Source organism: Gorilla gorilla, chromosome 18 (genome assembly GCF_029281585.2).
Source record: "Gorilla gorilla gorilla isolate KB3781 chromosome 18, NHGRI_mGorGor1-v2.1_pri, whole genome shotgun sequence".
NCBI lineage: Eukaryota > Metazoa > Chordata > Mammalia > Primates > Hominidae > Gorilla > Gorilla gorilla.
Window position 1 is genome coordinate 79,630,359 of NC_073242.2, and position 27,289 is coordinate 79,657,647.

The following is a 27,289-nucleotide window of genomic DNA, read 5'->3' on the forward strand; positions in this document are numbered from 1 at the left end:
GCTGCTGGGCTGCCCAAGCCTTCTGGCCTTGAGCATAGAGCTGGGGCCCTGGGGAGGGGAGAGGCAGAGCATAAAAGGACCCTGTTAGCAGGATGGGGCTGTCTTCCCTCAGGCCACAGCCTCCCTAATGGGCTCAGGCCGGAGAATGTTTTTCTAACTTCAGAAGGCTGCGTGGGCTGGTGGGCCCCTCACTCAGAGGCCTCGGCTTGCGGTGGCTCCACTGAGTGGGTTTGGGGGTGCTGGTGTGTGGTGCCATGCCCATTCCATGCCTGGTTTCCAGAGGGAGCCTTGTTCCAGGACAGTTTTTGATCCTGACTTTGTTGTTTTACCCTTCTTTCCCCCTTCAAAGGCAAAAAGATGATTGAAGAGAACTACTATAATCCAGGAACAAAGTTGCCTTTTCAGCGGGCACTGGGGACTTTCTCTGCTTGCTCCCTGCCCTGGAAAGTCCAAAGGCACCCACTGCCTTAGCTGGTCCTGGGCACGTGCCTGCTTTCTCAGTGGCTGCAGGCTCAGTGTGCCCGCGAGCTGCCCACTGTGTGCATAGCCCCGTGCTGAGTCTGGGAGCTGCAGCCCGAGGAGGAGGTGGTAACAGCGTAGCTGCTGCTTGCTGCGTGTCTGCTGTGTGCCAGGCTCTGGGCCAAGCACTGTTCATAGTGCTGGATTCTCAGAGCACTGTTATGAGGCAGCTGTTATTATTATGCCCATCTTACCCACAGGGAAACTGAGGCTTTAAAGAAGTCAACCATATTGCCCAAGGTCACTTAACTTGGAAGTGGAATCTTGCTTCAGCAAGATTCAAATTCAGATCACTCAGTGTGATTTTAGAGCCATCTTAAATCAGTTTAGGCGAGTTTTTTTTTTTTCGACTGTATGTCTCAGCCCCATTCATGGTTCATGACATCAATTTAGTGACCAAAATGAAATAGAGTAAAAATATGAGAAAACATTATATATAGTAAGAGTAAATATTGTTTTGTGTAATTTTTTGTTCTAGTTAAAAAAAATGTATACACACACTTCACACACACCTATACCCAAACCCATACATATATATCTCTATCTATCTATCTATCTATCTATCTATCTATCTATCTATCTATCTATCTATCTATTTATCTATCTATCTACAGCAGAGGCATATTGTAAAATATAATTCTTACTATAGGTCATAATCAGAGTATTAGAAAAACGCTGGTGTGGGTCACTGGTGTAGGCCCTGAGCCTGAATGCCTGGTTTTGAGCCCTGGCTCTACTTCTCACTAGCAGTGTGACCTAGGGCAACTTTCCTGACCTCTCTGTGCTTTCCGAGCTGTTTGATTTGTTGACTTTTGGGCTTGGGTCAGTGCTCCCAGGGATGCTGTGGGTGCTTGCTGCTGGCTCACTCCCTTTGCTTAGGGAATGAAGAGGATGAGCAGTCCCATGGGGGGGCCCCATGGCTTCTCCCCTGAGAAGCCAACAGCAGCAGCTTCATCCCAGGAGAAAGACAGACATGGCTGAGTCATCAGGGGTTGGACACAATGCTGCGCTGGGAACCCTGAGCCTGGGGGTGCGTCCAGCTTAGCTGTGAGGTATCTATTATGACCTCTCCTGCCTTCTGCTTCCTCCTCTCAAAAATGCATTAAAGGAAAGGAGAAGGCTTTGTTTCTACTGCTGTAAAAAAAAAAAAAAAAAAAGTCCAAAAATTAGTGACTTGATCACTTTGTGACTTGCTTAAGAGTATGCACTTTGGACCGAACCTGGGAGGGTCAACTTGTCTGTGGCTCCATGTAGCACAGTTAGGGTGGCTCTAACAGCAAGGGTCTGACTGCAGCAGCTCCAAATGAGTGACATGTCTGGGGCTTCAGTTCTCTTCTAGTTGGTCTCACCTCATGAGTAGCTTGGGCTTCCTCACAGTATGGCAGTCTCAGGGTAATCAGATTTACATGGTGGCTGTCTTTCCCAAGAGTATAGAAGCAAAAACGGCCAGGACTTTTTAAGGTTTAGGAATTAGCAACAACACATTCTCTTCATTAAAGCAAGTCACAGGTCCAGCCCAGATTTAGGGGAAGGAACTACACAGGGGCATAAATACTGGGAAGTGGGATTCACTGGGGGCCATCCACACAGTCTACCAGAGAGTAGGTGGTCTCTTGCAGAGAGAGTGGAGTTATAGAAAAGGACTGAGACGTGTCCCTTGGGTTTAGGATCCTGGCGGTCACAGTTGGGTCTGGCAGGAACTGTCTTGGTGAAGTGACAGCAGAGGTGAGACTTGGGTGGCTCATGAAGGGACTAAGAAATATGTGCAGGGGAGCAGAAGCACATACTTACAAGAACATTCATGGCTGCATTTGGAAGAATGGAAAGTTTTTGACAACTCAAACATCCATCACTAGGGTACAAGGTAACAGAGGTGTGGACTTCTCATTGAGCTCTCTGCAACTGGTCAAAGCCCAGCGAGTAAGGGCCTCTCTTGCTGACAGGAAAGAGACCCTGAAACGCTGCTGAATGAGCAAAGCAACTGCAAAACATTCATAGGCCATGGTCCTGTTTCTTACAGTGTGAAAAAGTCTATTCAGGCCTGTGTCACTATGTATCTGCAGGTGCATAGAGTAAGATCTGGAAGAGTACACTGTCAAGGACTATTTCCCTGAGGAATGGAGAATTTTGCTTTTCATTTTGTACATTTTTAGTTTGTTTGATTTTAAAAAAATGAGCATGTGCTACTTTTTGTATTTTTCAAAAAGGTGATGTATTTTAAAAGTGAATGACAGGTGAGGAAACAGCATGTGTAGGCAACTGTATGGAGAAGATTTATCAGAAGGAGTGGAGAGAGAAGACAACAGCCAGAGGGTGTGGAGTTGGGGAGGACTCGATGCGGCCGAGGACCACCTACATCTGAATCTCTTGGGTGCTGTTCAAAATGTAGAGTCCTTGGGGTTTCCTGAGCCTGAGTCAGAACCTTTCTGTACTGGGCAACAGCTGGGCCAACTGGACCCTGAAGGAAAGGTGACAGGAGAGTGCAGGAGTTGGAGAGGGATGAGGAGGAGGGCACTCCCCATTTGTAGTGTAGCGGGACCTAATGAGCGACCCTACAGAGAAGCCAGTGCAGGCCCTCACTCATGACAAGCTCTCACTCCATGGTTCTCTCTCCTCTTCCCACATCCCCATAACTGTGGCTGCTTAAACTTGCAAGCGGATTTAGAGCTTCCCTGGCAGTCACTGACACCTGCCTCTCTTGAAAGGGCTGCTAGGTTCCCCCCCCCCGTAGAATGGGTAGAAGAAGGGGCTGTGGAAGCGACCTCTAGACTGTGCTGACCAGTAGAACTTTCTGATGATGGAAATGTTCTGTGTCTGCATTGTCCCCTCTGGGAACCTGTGGGTTAGAATGTGACCACTGGGACTCAGAGACTGCCTTTTAAGATATATTTTATTTGAATGAATTTAAATGTGAACTTAAATAGCCCCATGAGGCTAGTGGCTACCTCATTGGACAGCACAGCCCTGGACGCATGGAGAAGATCCTGTGTGTCAGGCTAAACTCCATCCTCAGTGGGCACAGCCCTGGATGCATGGAGAAGACCCTGTGTGTCAGGCTAAACTCCATCCTCAGTGGGCACAGCCCTGGACCCATGGAGAAGACCCTGTGTGTCAGGCTAAACTCCATCCTCAATGGGCACAGCCCTGGATGCATGGAGAAGACCCTGTGTGTCAGGCTAAACTCCATCCTCAGTGGGCACAGCCCTGGACCCATGGAGAAGACCCTGTGTGTCAGGCTAAACTCCATCCTCAGTGGACGCAGCCCTGGACCCATGGAGAAGACCCTGTGTGTCAGGCTAAACTCCATCCTCAGTGGATGCAGCCCTGGACCCGTGGAGAAGACCCTGTGTGTCAGGCTAAACTCCATTCTCAGTGGGCACAGCCCTGGATGCATGGAGAAGACCCTGTGTGTCAGGCTAAACTCCATCCTCAATGGGCACAGCCCTGGATGCATGGAGAAGACCCTGTGTGTCAGGCTAAACTCCATCCTCAGTGGGCAGGGAGGCGTCAAAGGAGTGCAAAGGAGTGATTCACAGCAGGTAGTCATGGAAAGAAAGCTCTCCCCCACAGGAAGTACTGGTTAACCGTCTTTGGGGCCTGTCCAGAGCCCCTTCCTTGTAACATAGCTTCATTCAGGCTTGGTTAGCCCTGGCTGGCCGCAGCCATGGCCATGGTGGGGAATGATCATGGTCTTCCTTCTAGATGGTTGGATCAGAGCACCTTCTTGTGATGTCACAAATCGGGGCCTTTCTAGCCTTCTTAACCTTGGAGGTTCTGCTCAGCAGCTGCTACTGGCGTCTCGTCCTCTTGGCTCTGGGTCTGGGGCACTGGAAGGTAAACTCCCTGCTGAGTTGGAGGCAGCAGCATTGAGTGGGTGGCTGTTTTCCAGCCAGGATTTACCCAGGGCTTTATGGCTTGCAAAGCCTTCCTCACAGGGCTTTGTCAGGCATTTAATATTCACAGAAACGTGGCCAGGATCAAAATTATTATTATGGGGAAACTGAGGCCAGACTGCAAAGTCCACTGGTCAAGTTCTTTTTGGCTCACTCTTGTATCCCTGGGCCTTTTGCACTGATTGGCACATGGCAGATCCTCAAGAACATTTTCCAGGTGGATGAGGTTCAGAGGGGCCATGCAGCTTGGCCAGAGGGCACACAGCCGCAGAGAGGCAGGGATTCTGTTCTGTTCTGTCCAAGTCCCCACCTCTTTTATGGAGCCAGGCTGTTCTGTGCCTTTGAAGAGAGCCTCTGCCCTTCAGAAAGGGTCCTCACCTTTTTCCTTTCTGTAAATTAAGTCATACGCATGGTTAAAAAAAAAGAAGAAAAGAAAATCCAAAATAGTACTGAAGGTATGCAGTACACAGGAAGCCTCCTCCCACCTCCACCTCCCAGCTTCCCCCTTTGGAGGCATCTGCTCTAGTGGGCTCCTCAAGATACTTCTAGCCATGCTCTGTTTGTGCATGCTTATCCCTGCACAGACAGCAGAAGCTGTCTTGGCCAACAAGACCAGGAAGCATTGGTATTTGTAGGTTAATTGAAAAATTCATTTAAGGTGGAGAACCATAAAAAAGTGATATAGAGGCTGGGTGCGGTGGCTCATGCCTGTAATCCCAGCACTTTGGGAGGCCAAGGTGGGCGGATCACAAGGTCAGGAGATCGAGACTATCCTGGCTAACACGGTGAAACCCCGTGTTTCCTTTACTAAAAATATAAAAAATTACCCAGGTGTGGTGGCGAGTGCTTGTAGTCCCGGCTACTCAGGAGGCCGAGGCAGGAGAATGGTGTGAACCCGGGAGGCAGAGCTTGCAGTGAGCTGAGATTGCACCACTGCACTCCAGTCTGGAAAACAGAGTGAGACTCCGTCTCAAAAAAAAAAAAAAAAAAAAAGGTGATATAGAAGCCAGGTGCAGTGGCTCATGCTTGTAATCACAGCACTTTGGGAGGCCAGAGTGGGAGGATTGCTTGAGCCCAGGAGTTTGAGACCAGCCTGGGCAATGTAGCAGGACCCCATCTCTTAAAACAACAACAGTAACAACAAAAAGCTAGCCAGGTTTGTGATGTGTGCCTGTAGTCCCAGCTACTTAGGAGGCTGAGGCGGGAGGATGGTTTGGGACCAGGAGTTCGAGGCTGCAGTGAGCCATGTTTGCACCACTGCACTTCAGCCTGAGCGACAGAGCGAGACCATGTCTCTCAACAACTACAATGAAAAGTGATACAGACCTTAACTTAAGATTTTCTTTTAACTTAAGATTCATGTATACATCTGTCTCCGCACCTTGCTTTCTTAAAACATAACTTTTTAAACTTATCTTGGAAATCATTTCATATCAGAATGTATAATCTTACTGTTCTTCATGGCTATCAAGCCTTCTGTTATAAGGATAGACCATCATTGCATTGATTCCTTACTGCTGGGCATTTAGATCATTTGTGGGCTTCTGCCTGTGGTCGGCTTTAGAGCAACAGTGTGCATTTCTGCTTCCACTGCTTGCCCTGTGCCCCCGACGCACGCTGCACATCCTGATACGATCACCAGGTGTGGCTCTGCTATTTTTCTGGCAAAGCTGGAGTTTTTCCTTCTGGCTGGTGTCTACAGAATCGAGGAGGAAAGCAGCTTCAGGGGGAGCTTGTGGTTAAGTAGGTGTGAACTTTCTCTGTGGATCCGTTGGGACCTTTTGGATTTCAAGCCCATGTCAACTGTTTCATACAGTCAAGTTCTTGGCTTGTGTAACTAGGGAGTGGACTTCAGTTACAGCTGGATCCACCAGCCCAAACTATGTCCCAGGACAGCAATCTGTGTCTTCATCTCTGCTTTCTTTTAGATTGGCTTCATCCTTAGGCACACCCTTCCCAGGTAATGGCAACTTGGCTCCCAGCAGTCCAGACTTCCAGCTTCAGTTGTTAGAGAAGAAAGTTCCAGCAAAAACCCAGGCGGAGCTCCCATTGTTTTGACTTGGGTCACATCCCAGAACCCATCCCTGTGCCTCTGACAGTCCTGGGTCACATGCCTGTCCTGGAGTGGAGGCTGGGATCACCCCCTTCCCCGCATCCCTTGAACCTCCCTAATGAGAAACTGACTTGAGAGGAGAAGGCTGTAGAAAGCACACTGTATGGGTGGAGCCAACAGCTGTGGACGGCCTGGTCCCTGGAATCAGAATCACTGAACAAGGCTCTGGTCAGCAGCTGGCAAGGCTGGGTAAGGACGGCAGCTAGGTAGCTGACTATTGACCCACCCATTGCCATTGGATCTTGGAAGAGCCTAGGTGGTTTGCCACCTCCTCCATGCAGCCCACCTGGGTTACAGCCTTCATTTCAAGCTTCTGACCTCTCTATGATGATCATAGGTTGATGACTTTTAACCCTCAAGGAGTGAGTAACAAGACACTTTTGGGAATCCACCAAATCTCTTGTGTCTCTCTCCTTAGATAAATGCTCTTACATCCGTCATTCCAATTTCAGGGCACCCATGGCCCCAGGTTAGGAACTCCTGTTTTAGTTTTTATTGCCCCCCCCCTTTTTTTTTTTTAAGACTTAATTGCATTACTTCACTCCTTTTTCCCTATGTGATCTCCCAATTTGAGGGGTGCATAGAGCTTAGCACCAGGCTTCAGACTTGGGTTTATACTGAACTGTGTTGATGCTGGGCCTTAGTTTTCTTACCTATAAAAAGAGGAACAGAATGCCCACCGTTTGGAGTTGTTTCAAAGATTAAATGATGAAGTAATGCATATGGCCATTGAAGTGTTAGCATGCAGTGAGCACCCGGCCGATGTACTCAGCAGCCCTTTAAGGCCTCTGGATCTGCTGCTGTGTTCTGGAAGATTCCCAGTAAACCCGTCTCCATTTCTTTGGGGCTGAAAATAGCACCTGGAAGGGGTGTGATTGCCGTTTGTCAGAAGAAGATGTTGAGAGGGGACATCACATTTGATTGCTCAGGAGTTCCCCTGAGATGATTGCTCCCCATTTATAGATGGGAAAACCCAGCCCTAGGGAGGTTTCAGGGGCTTCTCTAGGTGTCTTGGAGTTAGTTTGGTTTAGCTGTGAGTGCCTTTTACACTCTGATCTCGGGACACCCCTCACTTATTTTATAAGCTGTACCTCCTCCTTGGCCAAGGACAGGCCACAGGTGACAGCTCCCTTGTGTGTTATGGCCCTTTGGCAGAATCCCCGATCTCAACTGAGTCCTTTCTGGCCCCAGATCCCAGCCATGGCTCCGCTACCTGCCTGGCTGGACACCAGGTCTGGGGTGGTGGGTATTGTTCTGGTAGAAATGTGAACTGGTGCTTTGCTTTGAGTATATTAAGACACAAAGTCCCTGTGGTTAACAGCAAATTAATCACAGTGTTAAGGAGGGCCTGTCTCGGGTAGACATGACTTCATTAGCTTGTCATAAAGCCGGCCTCTGCCATATTTCACTCCCCAAGATTTTTGACTTTCAGAAAAGGAACCGCAGATAGAGTTACCAAGTTTTACAGAAATATTTTTACTGGGCAGAAGATTGCTTTATGGCGAGAGCCAGTTATTTCAGGAGACAAGCAAAGAGCCCTTTATTCTCACGTTCTGTGGGAGGAAAATATGATGCCAGAAAGCCCGCTTCTTGGATGGGCCGTTTGAGAGGGTGGGCTGCATTTTTGGAGTTGGGAGTGGGTGACATGAATTGGCTTGCGAAGGCCTGGGGGGCCCCTGAGCACCCGCCTACCTTTTCTTAACCATCTCTGGGGATTTGGGGCTTATTTTGCAAGCACACGGAAGCCTAAGGGTGTTGAACAGGGAAGAGAGGTGGTTAGCACTGGGCTTGAAACCAGGACCGCATATCAGAGAGGGGAAGAAACTGAGAGTGGTAGGCCAGCCTATGGGGGGCCCCAGCTGGAGACACAGGAAGTCCAGGTTACAGCTGGTGCTGCCATTTCCCGGCCATGTGATTCTGTCATTTCTTGTTGTAAACTGGGGATAACAGCAGGACCTGCCTCATGGGCTTTCAGGAGGATTAAGTGAGAGCATCTGTGTCAAGCGCTTCCTCATTTATTCAGTCCATAATGTCTATGGTGATCGTTGGCAGCGAGAGAGGGGGGTCTTCCTTCATCCACATTCCTGAATCTACTCATCCCACAGCTTCCTTTGCTTGTGCCTTTGAGTGCAGTGGGCTGGCGCACTGGGAGGTTTGAAATCTGGGCCTCCTTAGCAGGTTGGAGATTTATGGGCCTCATTCTTTGAGCTCCAGTCAGCACCTCTGTACATGGAAGGGACTGTTCTCTCTTGGAAATTAGGGGGAAACAGATTGGCTTGAAATTCTGCCCCCCGGAGGATGGGACTGACCTTTGTGTATTAGGACTGGGTGCTTCTCTCCCCCAACGTGGAAGAAGGATGCATGGTAGAAGTTTTGTCTGTGTCTGGAGCAGCCGTGTGCCTGATAGGGAGATGGCTCCCTTGCTCCCGTCTTGCTTCTGACCATAATCCTTTTAAGTTGGGCAGTTGGAGAAGGTTGATTTATCTCCTTCTCTTCCCCACCTTCCCTTCATTATTTAGAATGTGAGGGAGAGTTTATCTGGTTCTCTGGGAGATCTATCATCTCAGCTTTGGAACAGCATCCAGGTTTACAGAATGGAGTCTGGTGCCCAGCGCCTTCTGATAAATATTTTGGGAAGTCAGATTCCGCTGACATTATGGTCTATGGGTTGGGCAGTGGATGCTTTCCCATGTCTGGGTGATTGAACTTGGACTCTCCTCATACCATGCCCTGTGCACCAGCTTCATGCTACAGCGTTTTAGCGCCCAGAATTCTGGCCCCTTTTCCTGCTTCCAAGGTTCTGCTTGTGCAGTTTCGCCCATCAGAAATGCACTTATTGCTTCTGTGTTCCCTGCAAATACATACACCCCTGCTTTATCCTTGGCTCTCTGCTTCCTTCTTCCCTTTCATGCTGCCTCCAGGTTCACTCACACCCTCCCTGAAGCCCTCTCTGAAGCTGCCCTCCTTGTTCTTAAAAGCTTCCACATGGCTTTGCTAACATCTTTGTTCTGCCCTGGGTTGGCCAAGTCAAATAAGTAGACCCTGGGCAAGATCCATGGTCTGTCAAGCCTCAATTTCCTTACCAATAAAATGGGATGGTAATAATAGAACCCATATCCCAGGATGAGTATGAAGATTAAGAGAATGGGTGAGAAGCCCCAGAGCCCGGTGTGCAGTAGGGTTGGTAATTATTTCACTCCTCTCCTCCCACTTAGATTGTAGGCTGCTTGAGGATAGAGGCCAGTTCTTACTCCTTGTTGTATCTTGTGAGCTTTTTAGCATGGTGTCTTGTCTGTAGAAGGTCCAATAACTTATTAAGTGGAACCCTCTGGTTAGGAGTGATGGGGTTCCTTGGATGGAGGAAGTCCCGCATAGGTGGATTTTCAGGAGTTTTGGGGAAGATGCAGAACATTGCTTTAGCAGAGTGGTTGGAGCCGGGCAGGCACTGCCTACCATGGCAGCCTCTGTCGTGATGCAGCCACTGAGCGTTTGAAATAGGGCGGGTCTGGATTGGGAGTGCTCAGGGGATTTCAAAATCTTAACGTAGAAAAGGAAAAGGTTGTCAACTTTTTTTATTAATAATTAAAAAAAAAATCACATGTAATGATAGTATTTTGAAATGTCGGTATTTTGGATATATTGGCTTAAATAACATTGTTAAAATTAATGTCACCTGTTTCTTTGTTTTTTATTGTGGCTACTAGAACATTTAAAATTACATGTGTGGCTTGTATTCTGTTCCTGTCACACAGCACTGGCCTTGACTCCATGGGGATGATGTTGACCCCATGGAGGCAGAAATTGGTTCTTGGGGGGCAAAGGAGTCTTAGTCTTTTTAAGTATAAAACACAGATATACATCCAGTATATAAACAGATCCACAGAATACCTGTGATATTAAAATGTTATGGTCTACACAGGCTCTGTATGAAGAGGGAAGATAATGGGAACTGAGATACACTGTACTGGCCCCAGAGATAGTCAGGCCCGATTCAGATGCTGGCCCTGCCACTTACTAGCTGTGTGACCTTTGGGCGAGTGCCTTAACCTCTCTGTGCCTCTGTTTCTTCATCTGTAAAATGGGAGTGAAAATGGTGCTTAGCCCGTGAAGCTGTCGTGTAGATCAGATGAGAATGCCTGTGAAACACTTAGCTCCGTAGCTAGCCACAGAAAGCAGGTGATACGTAGGACAGTTATTATTCACGTGCTATGTGACAAGCTCGGCCAGCCTTTGGAGGCAGAACGGGGTAGGACTTCCACTCCCAGGATCTATGGAGTGACCATGTCTATTAGCCTTGGTTTTTCCATCTGGGAAATGTGTTGCCAGGAGTGCTGTAACATCTGTGCAGCACCTTGTGCTGAGGGTGGAATGTGGCTGGCAGGTATTGGAGTGATGTAGCCCCCACCCCAGCCATAGCAGCCCTGTGCCAGGCACAGGGAGGCTTCTGCACTGAGGGCTGGGTGGTGGTATCCTTCATTGGGCTCATGGCGGACCCTCCTGGGTGTGCACCTGTCCGGCTGTCAGGGCCAGGCTGTGCTGGACATCTCCTCCCTGGGGCTGCCTTTGAAGGGAGAGCTGAGAGGAAAGTGGAGGGGAAGGAGGGGCTGCCCATGGCCTGCTCAACACAGACAGTTGGATTAAAGGTCCCTTTCAAGGCCTTGGAAATTGTCAGTGACATGGGCTCTGGCCTAGGGGGCTGCAGGTGGCAGCCCTCCTATAACAAACCCAAATTCTGTCTTTGGAGATCACTGTTTGAGAGACACAGAGGCCAGGGCTCTGCCTCCTGTAGGGAGACATGATCCGGAGAGGGGAAGGTCAGCAATGCAGCCAGGATGAGGACGAGCAGCTGGCCACACAGCCTGGTGGAACCAGGGTTTGTGCACATGGAGGCTTTGGGGGTTGGTAGGGACCGTGGGAGTTTCAAGTGCTCCGAAGACCTGGGTGCCCTCCACTCACTGCCGCTTACACACCCAAACAGCCTGTCGGAAGCAGCCTTCCCCACCAACTCTTGAGACCCATCTGCGCTCCCAGCCTCCCAGTCCCAGTGAAGGGCTCTCCATTCATCTGTTGCTCAGAGAGGCATCCTGGGGGGGTCATTCCTAACTCCTCCCCTTCCTTCCCTGCAGAGCTGCCAGATGGACACCTTTCGTCAATCTATGACTCTATGAATCTCAGATTTGCCCACTGCCCACCATGGTCCCCATCCTCTTCTAAGCCATCATCCTGTTGCTCCTGGAGGACTCCAACAGCCGCTGAATTTCTTCTCCCTGCTTCAGCCGGGCTGACTTTGCAGAACCCAATGAGATCCACTCCCTCTCCTACTTGAATCTCTACTGCGGCTTCCCACAGTCCTTAGAGGAACATCTAAATTCCTTCCCATGGTCCATAAGGCTGAGCACAACCTGCCCCTTTCCTGCTTCTCATCCCCGGCCGCCCTTCCCCTCACTCTGTCCCAGCCGCCCTGCTCCCTTCTGGAACACACCCATCACATGCCCAACTCGGGGCCTTTGCACGCTCTATTCCTGCAGCTGGAGATGCTTCCCAGTACTCTCCCTTGTTCTCCCCAGCTCACCCTCCAGGATGGAGCTCTCACATGTGCCTCAGAGCAGCTTTCACTGTGGTTCCTTCTCCTAACATCCTGTTCCTTCTGCCTCCTTGGAATGCTCACCACCATTGGTCATTTGTGACTTATTCATGTGGCAGTTGAGTTACTGCTCACCTCCCACAGGAACAGCAAGGAGTTGTGGATATTGTTATTCACCTGTGGTGGCAGGGGGCAGGGTATTGTCACCCCTCTGGTGGCAGGGGGCAGGATATTGTCATTAACTCCTGGGGCTCCACAGCCTTGCACAGGGCCTGACACATATAGGCATCTGTTAATCCTTGGAGAATGAAAGTGCTTTGCTGTGTGCTTTGGACAATTTCTTTCAACCTCTGAGGTTCAGCTATCCTGTCTGTAAACTAGAGGGTGGGGGTAGTTGCTTCCATCTTGGATTTTTTTGGGGAATGAACCCCGTGTGTTATGTGGGCCTGGCTTGATGGCTGGGGGTAGTGGAGTTGTCTGCTCCGCCCTGTCTTTTGTGCTCTAACTCAGGGGAGGCGGCAGATTGGTGAGAAGGGGTTCAGGGGATCTGCTGTGGGACTCTGGGAATCAGAGAAATCCTCTCTGCACCAGTTCGCCCATCTCTAAAAATGAGTGCTCACCACCCCTATGGTTCGTCTTCTTACCCAGCTTGGGTGCAGCACGGTGTCCGGGCTTGAGCTTGTCCCTGAGTCCGACAGAGACAGATCCAAAGCCAGTTTCTTTCAAGCCCAGGAGATGTGGAGGTTAGAAAGAGTGCTGACCAAAGTCAGTCTCTGGAGCCAACAGAATCATGAGGTCGGAAGGGGTGCTGACCTGCCCCGTGCAGAAGAGGGTGGGAGAGTGGGCTCTGGAATCAGATGAGTTTGAGTTCTGGGCCTGCTGCCTAGCAGTTGTGCAAATGTAGGCAACTTTCCTAATGTTTCTGAGGCCTCAGTCTCCCCATCTGTAAAGCGAAACTACTAGTTGAATCTTCCTCCTGGAGTTGGTGTGTGAATCAGTGAACGTGTGTGGCCTGGAGGTGCTCAGTAAGGCTGCTCTTAGGACTGATTATCATTCCCTCCAAGAAGAAAGTCCTTTCTGGAAGTCTTTTCCCCGCCATGGGAGGGTCTTTGTTATTTCTTTCTTTGCTGGAACCCGCACCTCTACCTTCAGCACCACACAGTCTCAATCCCTGTGGTGCCCCGCTGCACCCTGTCTGGTCTCCAGGTGGCTGAATGACTCCAGCTGGAGGGTTGCTATGGAGACCTCCTGATGCTGAAGTTGCCCTGTGGGCAGGTGGACATTCCTTGTTCCTTCTCCCCCCATCAGGTTAAAGCGAGGCCCTTTGGAGCTTCTGGGCTCTTCTTCATCCCCTTGACCTGCCCTGCAGTGTGAAGCCGGGTGCTGCGGGGAGCCAGCAAGTGCTTTCTGGGGTCAGATCAGAGTTCTGCTGGTCTCTGCCCCTCAGGACCTCCCCTTCTGGGTTCTGCATCTTGGCTCAGAGCTGGGAGAGGGTCCCACCCTGACAGCCCTTTAGAATCTGAGACCCTTTGCAGATGTACCGCTTCCTGAGGGCTAGGAGGAGGGTCGCACCCTCTCTGAGCTTAGCCACTTGGATCTTCTGAATTTATCTGGCAGCTGCTCCTAAAAGTGTCTCTGTGTATTAGAATAGCTTGGGGAAAATTGAATAACCTGGGTTCAGCTCCTGGTGATTCTGATTCAGTTAGGTGTCTGAGAACTCTCACGGAAACGGGCTGGGCTGGCCTCAGCCACAGGGGCTGAGAGGGGTGCGGGGGCGGGGGTGAGGGTGCTGAGCTGGCACAAACAACAGCTGTTGACTATATATGTCTGGGGTGCAGCCCAGCAGTCTCTTTTTAACACACATGTATATGACATATATGTATGTATATGTAATGCATGTGTGTCTATATATACATAGAAATTTTAAAATTTTATGTCTTTTCAGTACTTTTTGAAATAGACAGTCTCACTCCCGTTTTACAGATGGTAAAACTGAGGCTCCAAGTGGCAGAATGCCTTCTTCCTAGTCACGTGGGTATTGGGTGATAGAACTTGATGCTGGATCCAAATGCAGGACTGCCTATGTTCATTCTACCTCACCACTACCTCTTTTGGGACTCAATTTTCTCTCCTGTCAAATGGGTATACCTCCCTTGTCTTGCCCAACCTCCTAGGTACACAGGCCTTGGACAGTGGGGGCTAGGGATTGGAAATGTGGGTGTGAGTCAGAACTGGGGGCTGAGGTGTCCTGGGAGGGCCTGTTTAGTTTGGTTGACATTTCAAAGGATGCCGGGCCTCACTGGTGTCCTGGCTGAGTCGACACAGCCGTCTTCCCCGAGGGACTAAATTTAGGATTCCTTGAGACTTGGCTGGGCCTCATCTTGTTTTTGGAAACTCTCCATTTTGCTCCTCCTGCTGCTGGTGGCCGAGGCCCAGGCGCGGCCGAATGGCAGTGCAGCGTGGTCTCGCCTTGGATTGATCTTGTTGGAGTTCATTAGCAGCTGGCCTCGCAGGCCTGGCCTCCAGCGGGCAGGAGGAGCTGTGCCTGGGGCGTGCCAGGAGCCAGGGGGTCCCCTCCCCACATCCTTGCCTCGTTGTCGTCCCAGGCAGAGGCCCTCTGAGGGAGGCGCTTGGGTTTTCTTTGGCACTTGGTGAGCAAATGGCTCCCTCTCCCTTTTCTTCTGAGCCCTGTAAAAATAAAAAGTTAAAAGACCCTAAAGTTTGAACAGTAAAACCAAATACATGAAACCAAGCTGTTTCTATGTGGGGGCCGTGGTCTGTGAACACCCAAGTTTGAAACTTCCTCTCCTTGGAATTTATGGAAGCCTTGGAAACTTTTTCCTTTTCCCTTTAAACATCAGAATTGGCTTAGGGCATTCTTTAAAAGCATAACCCTGGTGCTTCTCACAGCTTGATTTAATACAGCTTGAATACAATAGTAACTTCTGAACCCGGCTGTCTTCTGAGAGAGCTGGAAAGTTGTTTCATGACACCAGTAAGTAGGTGTGTTTTTTTTTTTTTTCCTTTAGCCAAGAAGTATATTCTAAGATTTATTAGATTCTCTACTGCCCTCCCCCTAGTAACCCAGATTTTCGCTGGAAGGAAAGGAAACTTGCTCAGATCAAGTTCTTTAACTAGGGGCTGAGAGATAGGGAGGCCAGTCTTCTGGGGGTAATGTTGGCACTAAAAGATTCACCAGTGCCCAGAGGCTGGCTGGTTTTATAGGCGGGTGGTTCACAAGTGTTTGCTTCATAGGCCAGAGCCAGCTTAGGGCCTGGTTTTCAGAACATCAGCACGAGGGTAATTGTATTTTGGGGGAGAAAGAACAAATGGGGTTATCTCTGTTCCTGGGAGAAGGGATTTGAAGAGCCCCTTTGACAGGTGATCTTGTGGCAATATTCCCCCAAGAAATAACATGGGCCTCCCTTTCCAGGGCTCCTTCACCGGGCTGTGGGGACGGACTTGCTCTTGAACTCAGGAGCTCGAACACTGAGAAGTAGGTTATGTGCTTTTTCATTTTCCATCTGGACTTAGCAGAGGGCTTGGTGGAGGCTCTGGCCAGTGACCTTTACACATGCTTTTTGGCTTTAGCAGCATAAAAATATTTAATTAATTGCCAAACTTTAAAAATGGAGACATATCACTTAAAAATCCAGATAGGAGAAAATGGAAAATGGGAAAACACCAGGCCTAAATTCTGATGTGGCCACCATTTGTTGCATCCTTTGGAGCAGGGGTTCTCCATGGTAGCACAGGACATTTGGCGATATCTGGGTACATCCCTCATTGTCATGGCTGGGTTGGGGGTGCTGCTGGCCTCTAGCGGGTGGAGGTCAGGGATACTGCCAACCATCCTGCAGTGCACAGGACACAGGATGTCTGGGTACATTCCTCATTGTCATGGCTGGGTGGGGGGTGCTGTTGGCCTCTAGTGGGTGGAGGTCAGGGATACTGCCAACCATCCTGCAGTGCACAGGATGTGCCCCTGCAACAAAGAATGACCTTGGCCCCAAATGTAAACAGTGCCAAGGTGGAGAAACCCTGCCGTAGGGGAGCATCTGGGCTGCAGAGCCCACCAAGCCTCCTACCTGGGCTCAAGAATATTCTAGAAGATTCTGAGTTCCCAGAATTGATTGCTAGCTTCTTGGCTTATTCCTGCCTTTTGTTGGGACTATATGCTAGTTTGCCCTTACTCTCCTGAGGGTCCCACCCAGGCCCTGAACAGGCCCTGGACAGATGGAGGCTTGGTGGTGGGCAGATGTGGGTATTGCCTTCGCAAGCCTCAGAGCAGAGCTGGGAGAAGCAGCTATACTCACCCCCATGTCCAATTACATGAAGACATTCAGTCACTCCCTCTCCTCTCCTCCTCCAGATAGCAAAGAAGATGTAACCCCTAGTGATGGTAATTCCTGGTTTAAATATTGATAATGAATGACTCATAAGATTATCCATCCATAGCCAGATTGCTATGATCAAATGGTGATTGTTCAGAAGTGGAAGCAGTGCCTTTTGTTATGTTTCTGATTATCCTTGGTGGAGAGAGCTGGGTTAGAGGACAGGATTTGGGGTGTAAGCCTCCTGAGTATCCTGAAAATGCACCAGAATTTGGCCTGAGAGCTGCTGCAGGAAACTTGGGGAGATTGTGGGTATGCCTGTGGATTTTACGGTGGTGATGATTTCATGGGTGTACCCTTATCCCCAAATTCATTGAGTTGTGTGTATTAAATAAGTATAGCTTTTTACAAGTCAATCATATCTCAATAAAGTGCTTTTTTTTTTTTTAAAGAATGACTTATAAAAACTCATTTTGGGAAAAAAAGAAAGTTATTTACCAAGTATACTCTGTCCACCCACCCAATGACCCACTGGGAAGGTATTCCTACCATCCCCGTCAACAGGTGAGGGCATGGAGTCAAGCAGCATGTGACTCCCTGCAGTCAGTGATGAGAGGCCCCTGCTGGGCCCTGTGAGACTGCACTGATGGATGGCCTGAGTCCCTGCCTTCAGAAGGTGCCCATTGTGTTGCGGAGGCCACCATACCTGGCTGGCCCTATACAAGGCAGAAAGTGATTTGTGGGAAATGATACAAATATTTTACACCATTCAGAGCAGGTTGGGTAGGTGGAAGGAATAGGGTCTTAAGTTAAAACCAAGCTCTGCCTCTACCAGTTTCATGACCTTGGCCAAGTCACTACACCTCCTGACCTTGTGGCCCTCACTTGTTGATGGACATAGTAGGAATACCTTCCCAGCGGAGGGTTGTTGGGTGGGTGGGTAGAGTACATTTGGTAAATAACCTTCTTTTTTCCCTAAATGAGTTTTCATAAGTCATTCTTTATTTTAAAAAATCACTTTATTGAGATATGATTGACTTTTACAAAGCTATGCTTAATTAATATATACAACTTGATGGGTTTGGGAATAAGCGTACACTTATGAAACCATCACTACCATCAAGGCCATAGACATGTCTATAATCTGCCCAAGTTTCCTCCTGCCCTCTTTATTATTATTATTTGTGTGAAAGAGATAGAGAAAGAATACTTAAGATCTGCCCTCTTAGAAAATTTTAAATATATAATGGAGTACTGTTAGCTATAGGCACGATGCTGTGCAGTAGATCTCCAGAACCTATTTATCTTGCGTTATAACTGAAACTTTGTACCCCTTGGCCGTCACCCCTTTCCGTTTCCTCCTTTCCCTAGCCTCTGGCAACCACCGTTCCACTCTGCTTCTTTGAGTTTGCCCATTTTAGATTCCACATATAAATGAGATCACGCAGTATTTGTCTTTGTAAGCCATTCTTAATCAAGGTAGGCATAGCTAAGCACCCAGGGGTCTTAAAGTTGACCTTTATGTAGAGGCATTCAGGTGGGAGGCATTGTATGTAGGAGGTGGTGACTGATATGATTTAGAAGATAGATTTTTTCCTGTATTGCTTTTGCCTTGAGCTTCTTACCCCAGTGAGGACTTATTTTCTTGACCCATGTATTCTTCTTTCTTTCCACTTGTGTTTTAGCTGGGGCAACTCTGGTTGTTGTAGTAAAGACACCTTGACATTGAAGTTTAGAATTTTATTTATCACTCATGGACCAGTCCAAAACAGGTACCTTGGTTGGAAAATGAGTGACTTAGTGGTCCAGGCTCCTTCCATGTTGTGGCTTGTTCATCTGTGAGAGCCTGAGTTCTCTGCTTCTACTTGGTGAAAGGGGAATAAGAGAGTAGAAAAACTCTTCCCACTGCTTAAGATCCCTGACTGTGAATCATTCTGTACCACTTCTGCTCATGTTCCATTAGTGAGAACTAATCACATGGCCCCACCCTGATGAAAGAGGTGCTGGGAAATGTAGTCCCATCTGGGCAGCTACCTTCTGCTGACAACTCTACACTGTGGAAGAGGAAGTAGGAATATTTGGGGGCAGGTAGCCATCTCTGCCATAGTACCAGCTTGAGTCGTTGTTCCCTTTGCAGGTGCCCTTGGTACCTGAGCCTCCTTTTCTGCTGGCTTCTTCTTCTTCAGCTGGCTATGTCCAGCTCCATGTTCCAGAAGATTCTGCCTCTTTTACTGTGTGGAGTGATGTTCCCCTGGGGATCTACTAGTGCTCTGCTGAGAGACTCACACCCAGGTTCTGATCAGATACCCACACTGTGTACATTTCTCATATTGCAGTGTCTGTCAGTCAGCTTCTGAGAGAAGTGTGAGAGCAGCATTCCATCTCCTGTGATTCTGCAGGCCATCAGGAGGCCTTCTGCAGCCTGTAGTTCTCCTGGGCAGCTTAGTACCTGTCTGGCCTGGAGGCAAGACCACTGGCTATGTCTCGGTCACTGCCTTATCTCATCAGGGACTGCTTTTGTCTCTGGGAATGCAAATGTCACTATGATCACCTGGAGAAGTCACTTGACATCCATGAGCCTCATCTTTAAAAAGAAAGAAAGAAATATTTAAATAAAGCCTCAGCCACATATCACATGGGCTGTTATGAGGGTCTAATAAGGCTATCATTGTGCCTGTGTTCCTGCTACACATGCACTCTCTCAGTCCCACAGGCTGCCCACTATACACGCACTCTAACCTGCTACACATGCACTCTCTCAGTCCCACGGGCTACCCGCTACCACTCTAACCCGCCACACATGCACTGTCTTACTCCTGCGGGCTACCCGCTACACACGCACTAACCCGCCACACATGCACTGTCTTACTCCTGCAGGCTACCCGCTACACACGCACTCTAACCCGCCACGTATGCACTGTCTTACTCCTGCAGGCTACCCGCTACACACGCACTCTAACCCGCCACGTATGCACTGTCTTACTCCTGCAGGCTACCCGCTACACACGCACTCTAACCCGCCACACATGCACTGTCTTAGTCCCCTGGGCTACCTGCTACACATGCACTCTAACCCGCCACACATGCACTGTTTTGGTCCCACAGACTACCTGCTACACATGCACTCTCTTGGTCCCATAGGTACCTGCTGCACACGCATCCTAACCTGCTACACACATGCACTCTCTCAGTCCCACAGTCTACCAGCTACACACGCACTGTCTTGGTCCCACCGGCTAGTTGCTATACATGCACTCTAACCCACTAAGCATGCACCCCAACCCGCTACACATGCACTCTCTCAGTCCCGTGGACTATGTCTTCCTTTGCTGGCCTCTCCAGGTGGGCTTTCTGTTTTTAGTTTTGATTTGAGAATGAATTCTATTTCTGAAAAGGACCTTAGGGAGTGTTGTCATGACACCATGATGGATCCCCTTGATGGACCGGACATTCTGGCCTCACACTGTGTGCTCACCCCTTCCCACACATGCCAGGGCCTGCCCAAGGAGAGGCGAGGGCCCAGTGCTTAGAGCGGTGCCTTAGCAAAGGCAAAGTCTGCATCTTTGGGAGGCCCTCAATGCAACTGGCATAATAGCAGGTACACGCAGGGAATGCAGTACACACGCTCAGTGAATGCAAGAGAAAGCACTCGAGGGAATAAGGGCACTCAAACCCTTGTCAAAGGGTTCCCTGGCCAGAGAAGCTTGGGAAACGGGTGGCAGCACCAGTCGAATGAGCATTACTCTGTCATTTTTGGCAGAAATTGCAACCTGGTGAGCTGACTCTAGCTCCCAGGAATGTTTTGTTTGACCCTTTCAATTTTGAAACAATTTGGGCCAACATTTAAAAATGAGGAATTTCACTCAGAACTCCAGATTTCTGACTTCTTTTTAAAAACTGGAAAAGCTAATATCATTGGCATCAACCTCTTAGCCTGGCAATATTCAAGTGGAGCTGAATGTGGCTGTGCTCTTGGACAGGGCCTGTGTCCCCCAGAGCCCCTGCAGTGCCCACCAACCCTGTTTCTCATTTTTCTCTCTGTTTTTTTCATCATTGCCTTTGCACATTGGTTTTCTATAGAACTATATTGCTTTTAAATAAATGTTTCTATTTCTCTCATAGGAAACAATTGCTATCAAAGATGGAAGAGAAAAGATGAACCAAAATGGTTGTTTTCTGAAAAATTAGAGCATATTTCTTCATGGAGATGAAGAGTGTTTCCATATGCCTCTTATGCAGATATTAAACCTGCCCCCATTTAACTTATTTAAATAACTTAGCTCCTTAGCTCCTATGGGATTGGGGCTTGCGGTATCTGCCCTGTACTGATGTATTGCTTACCAGGGACAATATTTCCTAAATATATTATCCCACTGGAGATTCTGGGGAAAAAAAGATTCTTTGCAAAATTAGTGTTGTGAAACAATTGCTACAACTACCCATTAAATAAGTTCCTTAACTGCAGGAATTCTCAGAGCCTTCACTGTCCTAATGTGCATTGTGAATCTGGAATAGGGAGTTTTCGTATTACTCAGGATTCCTTCAGTTTAGGGACCAGTTTCCCAAGCTTCTCTGGCCAGGGAGCCCTTTGGCAAACAGTGCTGCAGGGTTTGAGTGCTCTCATTCTCTCGGGTGCTTTCTCTTGCATTCACTCAGCATGTCTATTGCATTCCTGCTTGTACCTGCTATAATGTCAGAGGCATCGAGGGCTTCCCAAAGATGCAGACTTTCCCTTTGCTAAGGCTTTGCCTTCTGCCAGCTCCTATTGCTTTGTGGGACCCCTGCCACTTACTCAGAGGCACCTTGGATGGAGAGAACTGGCTAAACAGCAAGTGTCTGCTATCTGTGGTGGATTTGAGGCCCTGAGTACTTTTGGGGCTTCCACAGAGCTGGTGATTTATTTTTCTGATCCAGGATGATGAGGTGCTGTCTTGTAGCAGCTCTCAGTGGCTGTTAGCTTACAGAGGAGTGGGATCTGGGGAGGGCAGAATTGTGTGTGCAGGCATGCGTGCCCTTTATTGCTGTTAGCCTTGATTTGGAAAGGGCAGGGTGGTTCAGGAGGCAGAGAGCATGTTGCTGATTGCTCAGAGCAAAGGATTTTGTGTCCAGGATCTGAGTGTTGCAAGGATTGGTTGTTTGGGGCTGCTGGGGTGGAAGGGATTGCCTTGTTGATCTCTGGAAGCTGTGTGTAGTTCTTGCCCAGTAATGCGTTTGTCTCTTTGCCCAGCCATCGTAAGGCAGCTCATGGACCAGATGCCAGCCTTGATCTGCTGAGCTCTCTGGGATGTTTCTGAGAAGGCCAGAGTGCGTTGCCCGCCCAAGGATGTCTCACCTAATTAGTCCATTAGAGTCAGTGGGCCTCAGATCATGAATCTGGAGCTGTTTGCTAATTATGCCTTGAATGTGGTTTTAGTTAGATGATTAAGGACTCTCGCAGGGCTGTCCTCCCTACAGCAGTCCCTCAGGTCTGTGCCTAGAGCCCCAGCCAAAATGAGATTCAAAATGCCCTGAGAGAGAGCTGCCCCCTCCCACATATCCTAAAGTGGACCCTCCCAGGGGAGTCTGGATCTTGCAGGTGCCCATTTTCAGACTGAGGTATTTGCAAAGAATGTGGTTGCCTCATACCTTCCAGACATCCCTGTGTATGTGCAGGGAGAGGAACATTGCCATTCAGTGGTCATCCCACACATTCATTCATTCTGGAATGGCACCTTGGGGCACTCTCATGACACAGCAGGGATTCTGGGGTTCCAAGGCTGCTACCTTTGTCTTGATGTTCATCCACGAATTATCTGTGGTTCTGCTGGGAATACACCATTTGTTTACTCAATGCATATGCTGCAGACCCATCCCAGGCCTGCTGCCCAGTGTGCATTGGGGTAAAAATGCATTATTGTGGCCAGGCGCAGTGGTGCACACCTGTAATCCTAGCACTTTGGGAGGCCGAGGTGGGTGGATCACGAGGTCATGAGTTCGAGACTAGCCTGGCCAACATGGTGAAACCCTGACTCTACTAAAAATACAAAACTTAGCCAGATGTGGTGGTGGGCACCTGTAATCCCAGCTACTCGGGAGGCTGAGGCAGGAGAATCGCTTGAACCCTGGAGGCAGAGGTTGCAGTGAGCCGAGATTGCGCCCCTGCACTCCAGCCTGGCGACAGCGCGAGACTCCATCCCGGGAAAAAAAAAATGCATTATTGCTCCATTTCAGGATGTGTGCTGCTACCGACTTGGGTGTTAGGCAGAGGGGGCCGCGTGTAGGAGGAGAGAGGTTTGGTGGTTTAAAGTGGCTGCAACTTGTTGCCCTCCCACTGAGAGGTAGAGTTTACTCCCCACTTGGAATCTAGGTGGCCCCTGTAACTGCTTTAACCAACAGAGGCAGTGGGAGGGATGTGTAAGAAAGCCTGGCAGCTTTTGCTTTTGTGCTTTTGAGAGCCCCAAGCTGCCCTATGAGAGGTCCAGCTACCTTGCTGGAGAAACTACTTGGAGAGGTCACGTGGAGAGTGAGGCTCTGAGACAGAACAGGACAAGAGAGAGGCCCAGTTCTCCCAATGTCCCAATTAGTGTCCCAGCTGAGCCCAGCCTTCCAGCCACCCCTGCCAAGGCGTCAGACATGAGCCATTTGGGGTATTCCAGACCAGACAAACTCCTGATGACAGCAGCCCCAGCCTTCCTCCCCCTGCAACCACACAAGACTCAGGAGCTACCAGCACAACTGCCCAGCTGAGGCCAGCCTGCCCAAAGCATCAGGAGAGATAGTAAAATGATGGTTTTAAGTCACTAAGTTCAGGAGCAGTTTTTTTTACACAATGATGGATAGCTGACACAGAGGTGTAGCTTCATGTCAGGCTGGCATGGAAGAAAGATGCCGTGTCCCCTGGCATATGGTAGAGCATTGCCTTTTAAGTATATAAAAGAGGAGAACAGATCAATAAAGGGTTCCATTTAAGGGACATGACACAGGTGTGATGGAGCGAGTAGAGTTGTGACTCCTGATGTGGCTTGATCCCTTCATGGGTATTGTCAAGAATTCTAAAATTTGAATCCTGATCTAAACACAGTAACTTTTTGACAATCCCTCATTTAAAGCAAACCCTTTGATTTAAATGTCTTTCTCACTCATTCTCTTAATTCTCAGGCAGTTATTTTCCTGTGTCAAAAGAGAACAAGCAGTGCAGTTGGCATATCAGTTAGCTGTTGCCATGTTGCAAACCACCCTAAGACTTAGTTATTCCTCCCACATCTGCGAGTAGGTGGGAGCTGTATGGACCTGGGCTGGGTTAATCTGGGCTGGGCTTGCTCATGCTTCAAGACAGTTGGCCACAGCTTCCTGGTCTAGATCAGAATTGGCTGGGACCAGTGGCCTCTCCTTGTTGTGTATGTCCTATCCCTCCAGCAGGCCAGGCGTTTCTCATTGCAGGGACAGGGTCTGAGAGAGGAAGTGGACTCCCCAGTGCCTTATCAAGTTTCTGTATCACATTCACTACCGTCCCGTCTGCTAGAGCAAGTCACATGGCTAAGCCCAGTCTCAGTGTGGGAGGGCTCCCCCAAAAGGGTATGGAATCAGTTAGGCATGAACAAATTAGTACATGAATGTAATCAGCCTGCCCCAGTTTGGTTGAAGGGTCTTTTCCCAGCCCATAGGTCCTAGAATTGGGCAAGGTCCTACCTTTGCCGCTTTCCAAATGTGTAACTTTGGGGCATTATTTAACCTGTGCCTCAGTTTTCTCATCTGTAAAATGGGTGTGATAATAGAAGGGATGTTGCAAGGGTTTGAAAAGGGGATAAATGTAAAGCATGTGGCACAGTGTTTGGCACAGAGTAGCCGTTGGTAAATGTTAGCAATTATTAAAATACCAGCCAGCTTATAAGCAACCGAAGGCCATAGGCACATGGAGAATTGAGAGCTACTGGGGCTGTTTGGTTTCTTTCCCTTGACTTCCATGGATAAACAAGGGTCTCTTTCATTTAGGATGTCCCCTGCTGAGCCCTTTATGAGTGTGGACAGCAGCTTCTTGACACCCCTACACTTACCCTATAGCACCTGTGTATCTGAGGGCTCTGGGCTGTCGTCTGTAGATCATAATGAGGCCCAGGCGCCCAGACTGAGGTCCGAGATGTGGGCCTGGCTGCACGGACCCCCGATTGAAGGCACCTGCTGCTGAGCCCAGGCATGGCATTCTCCCTTGCTGTCCTCAGGAGTCCGAGTGCTGCCAGATTTGGGGTATGCTGCTTTGGAGAACAGAGAGGATTCTTTTTTGTTAATTTTTCTGTAAAACTTGTTCTTTCATGGGATTTCCTTCCAGTCCCTGGAGAAGGTCACAGAGGAGGTGGATGGGGAAACCTGTCATTAGATTCCAATTTTGAACATGTAGTACCTGCCACTGTCCAGGTGCAGAGGAACCAAGGGGGATAGCTAAAGTCCCTCATGGGTGCTTGTACTGATTATGTGGCTGGGGCAGGAGCTGGGGATGCTAGCACTTCCCAATTCCTGGGCTCAGGGGCTGGTAGGGCCTTGGTGGGAGCAGAGGAGAAGGCGCCCGGCAGCTGGGCTCTGTCAGCCGCATGGAGACGTGAACCCTGCTGGCCAAGGAATTCGGGGCCTGAGTCTGAGAGGCTGCTTTGGACGTGCATCCTGGGCCTTGGAAGAATCTGAGTGCCCTGGGCAGCAGGCCCGATGGGGGACGTGGGGCCCGGATGCCGGGAACTGAAAGCTGGCCTGACTTCTGAGGCCGTGGAGCTGGCTCTCCAGAGGCCTTGCTGCCTCCTAGATCCAGCCGCCAAGCGTTTACCCAGGCAGGGCCTTCCCCACGCCCCAAGTCATTCCCGCCCCAGCCCTCAGAGTCTTGCATTCCTCCTCTCTGTACCTCCTCCTCCTGGGCTGGACACTGTTCTCTGTGACACTGTGGTCTTGTCTCCATTGGGAGTTTGGTAATAGTAATAACTGATAGCAGTGGGAAGGACCGTGATAACAGCTAGCATTGAACAAGTGACCCCTGGGTGTCACAGACGTGCTGATCGCTGTGTGTTTGTCATTTCATCGAGTCTGTGCCCTGTTTAACGAACATACTCAGTAAAGCTCCCTCTTCACAAGGGTTCTGTTCCTGTCCACTGTTGGTGTTCATTGGATGTGGTGCTTACAGCATGCTAGGCATTGCTCTAAGGTTTCACGAGGCAGGGATTCTTCTCATCTTCACGTTCCAGACAAGAATATAAGGCTCAGCGAGATCGCGCCACTGCACTCCAGCCTGGGCGACAGAGCGAGAGCGAGACTCCGTCTCAAAAAAAAAAAAAAAAAAAAAAAAAGAATATAAGGCTCAGGGAGGTCTTAGATTCACCCTCCACCCAGGGTGGAGCTGAAAGTTTGACCCCGGTGGTCAGACTCTGACCCTCAGCCCTGCTGCCTCCATGCCAGGTCCATTTCCCTGGCCTTTGACATTTTAGAGGGCAAATTCCCATCAAAGTTTTTTCATTTTCACCTTGTTCTTCTGTGAACAGAGCAAAACTTGCAGTCACTTGAAGATACCAGCAAGTGGGATCTGGTTAGTCAAGGTGGTGGCCCACTGGTGAGTGGATGGGGGACTTCTTCAAAGAGTTTCCCTGTTTGAGAAAGCGTGGATCACTGAGTCACAGAGGCGTCTCCTTGTTTGGGCAGGGGGTGGGTGGCTGTCTCCCTACCTCCCCTCCCATCTCCAGCCAGGGGTCATTTAGCTCTGCTTATTACCTGAGGACCACCGTGAGCCACGTGTCTGCAATCTAGGTTGAGGGAGGTGCTGGGGCTGAAGGGTTAATAATAGGCCCCATCTTCTGTTCCGACTTTTGAGACCACAGAGGTTTCCTAGTATGTCATAGGCCATAGCAACCCACAAGCAGCTTTTGGTGGGGAACGGGAGCACACTCACCTTCCGGTTCCCAGTAGATATAGAAGACGCCTTCCTGGCCTTGCAATTAGAGAGAAAAGTTCAACCCATCAAGACTGACTCCTTTGTGAAATGGGAATCCTCTTATGTGCATCCTGTACAGAAGGCCTCCCAGCATCTGCTTGGATACCTCCTGTGACAGGAAGCTCACTCCCTTGATTGTCCTTTGTTGGACAACTCTAGCTCCTGGAATGATAGAGAATTTGGGCCTTACGTGTCATTAGTCCTGCTCTGCCTTCAAGAAATATGGAGAATTGTCCTTCTTCCTCTGGTGAAGGAGTCATTCTCTCCCTGTCTGAAGGCAGGAAGTTGGCTTCTTCCATCCCATCTCTCAGGTCGTCGTGGGTTCTCAGTGTTCCTTGAGGTCCTACCCCTTCACCATTATGCCATCAGCTCCACGACTCCAAAGCTGTGTGGATATAAAGTACTCACATGTATTAAAATAGGGCTTGGTACGTGCTAGGTATATCAATATTAGCTGTAATCATGCAGTCATCTTTCTGGTCGTCCCTATACCAGGGTCTCTCAAACTTGAATGTGTATATGAATTGTGTGGGGATGATGCAAAAATGCAGATTCTGATTTTGTAGGGTACATGGGGCCTGAGACTCTGCATTTCTGACCACTTCCTAGACTATGACAAGACTGCTAGCCCTTAGTCCACACTTTGAATAACAAGGCTGGTGTAGCTATGTCTTTCTTTATATATGAAATTTTGTTTCCAGGTGGCACCTAACCTAGTAGAAAATAGTAGAATCGTCACCTCCCAAAATATAGGTGTAATACTTCTATTAACATAGTCCAACATTGTATTACTTTGGGGGGAAAAGCATTATCTAGGCTTTCCAGGTAACTTTTGTTCTCTGGCTTCTATGTCTGACATGGAAAAATTGCTCTGCAGTTTGCATATATCTTGATGGATCTGAA

The 27,289-nt window shown here is 49.1% G+C and overlaps 1 protein-coding gene across 2 annotated transcripts in view; it reads left to right on the forward strand.

Annotated features, from left to right (window-relative positions):
- NKD1 (NKD inhibitor of WNT signaling pathway 1) overlaps positions 1-27,289 on the forward strand; it is a 100,311-nt gene that overhangs the window by 11,404 nt on the left and 61,618 nt on the right. Inside the window, exon 1 of one of the 2 annotated variants that reach the window (XM_055366039.2) lies at positions 3,961-4,353. The exons of the other annotated variant lie outside the window; for it this stretch is intronic. Within the exon in view, the coding sequence (XP_055222014.1) occupies positions 4,222-4,353 (132 nt within the window). The 5' untranslated portion in view covers positions 3,961-4,221. Of the gene's footprint in view, positions 1-3,960; positions 4,354-27,289 lie in introns of those variants that run through there. 2 annotated transcript variants of the gene reach the window in all.